The sequence below is a fragment of the Cryptomeria japonica genome, chromosome 7, assembly GCF_030272615.1.
Source record: "Cryptomeria japonica chromosome 7, Sugi_1.0, whole genome shotgun sequence".
Taxonomy (NCBI): domain Eukaryota; kingdom Viridiplantae; phylum Streptophyta; class Pinopsida; order Cupressales; family Cupressaceae; genus Cryptomeria; species Cryptomeria japonica.
This window is the reverse complement of record NC_081411.1, coordinates 663764101-663771277: the sequence shown is the minus strand read 5'-3', so window position 1 is coordinate 663771277 and position 7177 is coordinate 663764101. Positions and strand designations below refer to the sequence as shown.

The following is a 7177-nucleotide window of genomic DNA, read 5'->3' as shown; positions in this document are numbered from 1 at the left end:
AAAAACCTCCTTGTGCTTTGTTGTAATAAATGTTGTCATAAATGCATCATAGGTAGCGCAATAAATGCATGTTTAGGAAATGTCAAAAATGTCAAAACGTTGAGGCGCGTCTGTGCCAAATGCGAGTGCGTTTACATTGTTCAGGCGCATTTATGAAATATGGGCACGTTTGTGCAAGACAGACGCGCCTGAACGTGCCAAAATGTATATGGTGAAAATGGATAAAACAATGTTGAAAGACTAAATGAATTCAACTACAAAACCCTAGCCTAACAACAACAAAGATTCACCATAACATATGAAGATTACCTAAGACAATGCAAATCAAATGAAATCACAAAGATTATACCATCACATGTCCAATAGGGTTTGGATCTCCATTCTTCCTATCTCCATTGATCTTGCTTGATATATTTGCTCTCAAATTTTATGTGCACAAGAGCTCAACAAAGAACAGAAATGTGGTTGCAAGTAGGATCTCATATAAAAAGCATAGTGTAGTCAAATGCATAAATTGATTAGCCAGTTAGTTAGGGTTTGATAATGAAGGAAGCATCTCCTTATATAAAAGACACCATAAGAAATGGAGGGATAAGATTGAGAGGTGTAAAAGAGGTTGGCTATGATTAGAGGGTAGGTAAAGAAAATAATAAAATAATGAAAGGGGTAGGTAGTGTAGGAATTAAGAGATGAATGACATGTGTCATATGTAGAAAAGGTTAATGAATTAATTAAATAAATAAAGATTTATTTAATTAATAGAAGAAGTGGGATCAATTAAATAAATAAGATATTTATTTAATTTGGGAAAAGGATAATTTAAATAAATAAATGTATTTATTTAAATGAGAAATAAGGCTAGAAGAGGATAAATTAATTAATTAAATAAATAAAGATTTATTTAATTAATAGAAGAATTAGGCTAAAATAATTAAATAAATAAAATATATTTATTTAATTAGACATGACAATTTTAGGTGTCTACATTTTGCCCCTCTTTGAGACAATGCAGCTTGTCGCGTTGTTTCAAAGAAGATAAGATGAACTGATACAAAGTTGCCCCAAGATGGGAATGATATGCCTCCTCGAGAGATTGGATGAAAATGTCTGGAAATATCACAGACAATCTCTCGATAAGAAAGAAAGGCTAGAATGGACTGACCGGATAGGATAGAGTGACAGAGTCACGGGATAAGGAAGATTGACGCGGCAAACGAGGACTAGGGTAGTCTATAAGATAGACTACGAGGGAACTACATCCTCATTGTCATCCACACATCCAAGAGATCAGAGTGCAGAGCGAGATAGAGCAGCAGCAGTCAGTAGCAATGGCATTGGTTCACAGATTCGATTGCGTTCGCCGATATCAGAGGCCAGTAGATGTAGGAGAGCCGGTAAGTACCACAAAAACCTCCTTGTGCTTTGTTGTAATAAATGTTGTCATAAATGCATCATAGGTAGCGCAATAAATGCATGTTTAGGAAATGTCAAAAATGTCAAAACGTTGAGGCGCGTCTGTGCCAAATGCGAGTGCGTCTACGTTGTTCAGGCGCATTTATGAAATATGGGCACGTTTGTGCAAGACAGACGCGCCTGAACGTGCCAAAATGTATATGGTGAAAATGGATAAAACAATGTTGAAAGACTAAATGAATTCAACTACAAAACCCTAGCCTAACAACAACAAAGATTCACCATAACATATGAAGATTACCTAAGACAATGCAAATCAAATGAAATCACAAAGATTATACCATCACATGTCCAATAGGGTTTGGATCTCCATTCTTCTTATCTCCATTGATCTTGCTTGATATATTTGCTCTCAAATTTTATGTGCACAAGAGCTCAACAAAGAACAGAAATGTGGTTGCAAGTAGGATCTCATATAAAAAGCATAGTGTAGTCAAATGCATAAATTGATTAGCCAGTTAGTTAGGGTTTGATAATGAAGGAAGCATCTCCTTATATAAAAGACACCATAAGAAATGGAGGGATAAGATTGAGAGGTGTAAAAGAGGTTGGCTATGATTAGAGGGTAGGTAAAGAAAATAATAAAATAATGAAAGGGGTAGGTAGTGTAGGAATTAAGAGATGAATGACATGTGTCATATGTAGAAAAGGTTAATGAATTAATTAAATAAATAAAGATTTATTTAATTAATAGAAGAAGTGGGATCAATTAAATAAATAAGATATTTATTTAATTTGGGAAAAGGATAATTTAAATAAATAAATGTATTTATTTAAATGAGAAATAAGGCTAGAAGAGGATAAATTAATTAATTAAATAAATAAAGATTTATTTAATTAATAGAAGAATTAGGCTAAAATAATTAAATAAATAAAATATATTTATTTAATTAGACATGACAATTTTAGGTGTCTACATTTTGCCCCTCTTTGAGACAATGCAGCTTGTCGCGTTGTTTCAAAGAAGATAAGATGAACTGATACAAAGTTGCCCCAAGATGGGAATGATATGCCTCCTCGAGAGATTGGATGAAAATTTCTGGAAATATCACAGACAATCTCTCGATAAGAAAGAAAGGCTAGAATGGACTGACCGGATAGGATAGAGTGACAGAGTCACGGGATAAGGAAGATTGACACGGCAAACGAGGGCTAGGGTAGTCTATAAGATAGACTACGAGGGAAATACATCCTCATTGTCATCCACACATCCAAGAGATCAGAGTGCAGAGCGAGATAGAGCAGCAGCAGTCAGCAGCGATGGCATTGGTTCACAGATTCGATTGCGGTCGCCGATATCAGAGGCCAGTAGATGTAGGAGAGCCGGTAAGTACCACAAAAACCTCCTTGTGCTTTGTTGTAATAAATGTTGTCATAAATGCATCATAGGTAGCGCAATAAATGCATGTTTAGGAAATGTCAAAAATGTCAAAACGTTGAGGCGCGTCTGTGCCAAATGCGAGTGCGTCTACGTTGTTCAGGCGCATTTATGAAATATGGGCACGTTTGTGCAAGACAGACGCGCCTGAACGTGCCAAAATGTATATGGTGAAAATGGATAAAACAATGTTGAAAGACTAAATGAATTCAACCACAAAACCCTAGCCTAACAACAACAAAGATTCACCATAACATATGAAGATTACCTAAGACAATGCAAATCAAATGAAATCACAAAGATTATACCATCACATGTCCAATAGGGTTTGGATCTCCATTCTTCCTATCTCCATTGATCTTGCTTGATATATTTGCTCTCAAATTTTATGTGCACAAGAGCTCAACAAAGAACAGAAATGTGGTTGCAAGTAGGATCTCATATAAAAAGCATAGTGTAGTCAAATGCATAAATTGATTAGCCAGTTAGTTAGGGTTTGATAATGAAGGAAGCATCTCCTTATATAAAAGACACCATAAGAAATGGAGGGATAAGATTGAGAGGTGTAAAAGAGGTTGGCTATGATTAGAGGGTAGGTAAAGAAAATAATAAAATAATGAAAGGGGTAGGTAGTGTAGAAATTAAGAGATGGATGACATGTGTCATATGTAGAAAAGGTTAATGAATTAATTAAATAAATAAAGATTTATTTAATTAATAGAAGAAGTGGGATCAATTAAATAAATAAGATATTTATTTAATTTGGGAAAAGGATAATTTAAATAAATAAATGTATTTATTTAAATGAGAAATAAGGCTAGAAGAGGATAAATTAATTAATTAAATAAATAAAGATTTATTTAATTAATAGAAGAATTAGGCTAAAATAATTAAATAAATAAAATATATTTATTTAATTAGACATGACAATTTTAGGTGTCTACATTTTGCCCCTCTTTGAGACAATGTAGCTTGTCGCGTTGTTTCAAAGAAGATAAGATGAACTGATACAAAGTTGCCCCAAGATGGGAATGATATGCCCCCTCGAGAGATTGGATGAAAATTACTGGAAAGATCACAGACAATCTCTCGATAAGAAAGAAAGGCTAGAATGGACTGACCGGATAGGATAGAGTGACAGAGTCACGGGATAAGGAAGATTGATGCGGAAAACGAGGGCTAGGGTAGTCTATAAGATAGACTACGAGGGAAATACATCCTCATTGTCATCCACACATCCAAGAGATCAGAGTGCAGAGCGAGATAGAGCAGCAACAGTCAGCAGCGATGGCATTGGTTCACAGATTCGATTGCGTTCGCCGATATCAAAGGCCAGTAGATGTAGGAGAGTCGGTAAGTACCACAAAAACCTCCTTGTGCTTTGTTGTAATAAATGTTGTCATAAATGCATCATAAGTAGCGCAATAAATGCATGTTTAGGAAATGTCAAAAATGTCAAAACGTTGAGGCGCGTCTGTGCCAAATGCGAGCGCGTCTACGTTGTTCAGGCGCATTTATGAAATATGGGCACGTTTGTGCAAGACAGACGCGCCTGAACGTGCCAAAATGTATATGGTGAAAATGGATAAAACAATGTTGAAAGACTAAATGGATTCAACCACAAAACCCTAGCCAAACAACAACAAAGATTCACCATAACATATGAAGATTACCTAAGACAATGCAAATCAAATGAAATCACAAAGATTATACCATCAAATGTCCAATAGAGTTTGGATCTCCATTCTTCCTGTCTCCATTGATCTTGCTTGATATATTTGCTCTCAAATTTTATGTGCACAAGAGCTCAACAAAGAACAAAAATGTGGTTGCAAGTAGGATCTCATATAAAAAGCATAGTGTAGTCAAATGCATAAATTGATTAGCCAGTTAGTTAGGGTTTGATAATGAAGGAAGCATCTCCTTATATAAAAGACACCATAAGAAATGGAGGGATAAGATTGAGAGGTGTAAAAGAGGTTGGCTATGATTAGAGGGTAGGTAAAGAAAATAATAAAATAATGAAAGGGGTAGGTAGTGTAGGAATTAAGAGATGAATGACATGTGTCATATGTAGAAAAGGTTAATGAATTAATTAAATAAATAAAGATTTATTTAATTAATAGAAGAAGTGGGATCAATTAAATAAATAAGATATTTATTTAATTTGGGAAAAGGATAATTTAAATAAATAAATGTATTTATTTAAATGAGAAATAAGGCTAGAAGAGGATAAATTAATTAATTAATTAAATAAAGATTTATTTAATTAATAGAAGAATTAGGCTAAAATAATTAAATAAATAAAATATATTTATTTAATTAGACATGACAATTTTAGGTGTCTACAATACCAAAACAGAATGTGGGAGGAATTGATTAATAAATTTCAAGCAAAGGCATCTTCATGGAAGAACAAATGGTTAACACAGGTGGGGAGAATCCAAATGATTAAATATGTTCTATCAGCGATCCCTATATATCATATGTCAGGCTTCAGATTATCATATAAAGTTGCTAAAGAGCTAGAGAGTTTGCTTAAAAAGTTCTTATGGGAAGGGGTGCATGAGAAAAAGAAAATTCCACTCATAAATTGGGATACGGCTTGTCTTATTAAAATGGATGGGGGAGCGGGTCTAAGGAAAATGGACTTGCACAATTTGGCTCTAGGTGCTAAGTTAGCATGGAGGATGTATGAGCAGCCTCAAAAAACCTGGTGTAAGATCATGACTGCAAAGTATTTGGACTCAAATGAGGCAGATAGGATTTTTATTGTGGCAAACTCGATCAATGGATCTCCAATTTGGAAATTTATTTGGGAAAGCAGAAATATCATTACAGAGCATTTAACTTGGAAAATTGGCAACGGTGGAAAGGCAAAATTGTGGAGAGATTCTTGGAATGGAGACATTTCCTTAGTTGAGGAAATTGATGATCCGGTGTGGATTAATGAAGTTGAAGCACTAGTTGGTCCTTTTGTGGCTGATTACATTTTGGAAGGGCAGAAGGAGGGTGAGTGGATTGAGTGGAAAATTGTGGGTGAATGGAAGATGGAAAATTGTATTAAATTGAAGGATATATTGAGCAGAAAGAAAAAAATTATCTACCAAAAAGAAGTAGATTGTTTATTATGGTGTGCATCCAAATCTAGAAATTATAAGGTTAACTTGGGTTACGAGATTCTTAGAAGCAGAGCACAGAATGTGGATTGGCCTTCGGCATTGTGCTGGCACAAAATGGTACTGCCCAAGGCAGGGGCATTCCTTTGGACTGCATTGCATGGTCGTATACTAACAGGGGAAAGGTTGAAACTAATTGGTATTGCAGGTCCAAGTGTATGTATACTATGTAAGGAGAATGAAGAGGCTGCAGATCATCTCTTATTCTGGTGTTCATACACTAAAAGAGTTTGGGATTGGCTATTGGATAAATTGTAGTATGGATCGGTGAGAAGTCAATCATTAAAAGATTTTTTATTGGCATGGCCTACCTGCTATAAAAATTCAAAATGGAGCATTCTGTGGGTGGTTAGTCCGGCCATGCTTGTATGGCATATTTGGAAGGAGAGAAATCAAAGGGTGTTCAATGAGAAAGCTCTGTATTTTGAGCTTCTTATCCCAAAAATCAAAGTAGCCATTGAAGAAGTTATAAACGTCAAAGTAGTGGGAAGGAAGTATTGCACTTATTCTTCCTGGGACAAAGAAATGGAAAGGTTGTGGAATTTGATGAAGAATAGTGGTTACAAGTTTGTTGACAAGAAGCAAAATAAAGGAAGTATAGTATGGACTCCTCCTTCAGCTGGAAGCTTGGAGGTTAATTTTGACGGGGCTAGCCATGGCAATCCTGGTAAATCGGGCTATGGTGCCATTATAAGGGACGAATTTGGTAATTTTGTTGGTGAAAATTTCGGTCCCTTAAGAATCACTACAAACAATATGGCAGAAATTGCAGGGCTATTAGTTGGATTGGAATGGAGTGTGGGTCGAGGATTTTGCTCCTTAGAAGTAGAGGGCGACTCTCAAATTGTCTTGAATGGGATAATCAAACAGAAATTCAAGAATTGGAAATTGGAGGCGTGTCGTCCCAAGATCTAAGGTTTATGTGATAGTCTAGATAGATATTCTTTCAAACACATATATCAAGAGGGAAACTCAGTGGCGGATTGGCTAGCAAATAGTGGAATTGATTGTGATGTACCAAAACAACTATCTAATGTGGAGGAATTGCTAGACGGTTTGTTTTCGGTCCTTGCTGCTGATAAAGCCAGGATTCCAAGATCTGGAATTAGATAACAAAGATCTTGTCTAAGATAGGCAGTGTGCATCG

At 35.4% G+C, this 7177-nt stretch overlaps 1 protein-coding gene across 1 annotated transcript; it reads left to right on the top strand.

The window, feature by feature from the left end:
• Positions 1–6390: 6390 nt before the first annotated feature.
• LOC131071165 (uncharacterized) lies at positions 6391–6945 on the top strand. The gene has a single exon (XM_058006884.2). The coding sequence runs from the start codon at positions 6391–6393 to the stop codon at positions 6943–6945; it is 555 nt and encodes a 184-aa protein (XP_057862867.2).
• The last annotated feature ends 232 nt before the right edge of the window (positions 6946–7177 follow it).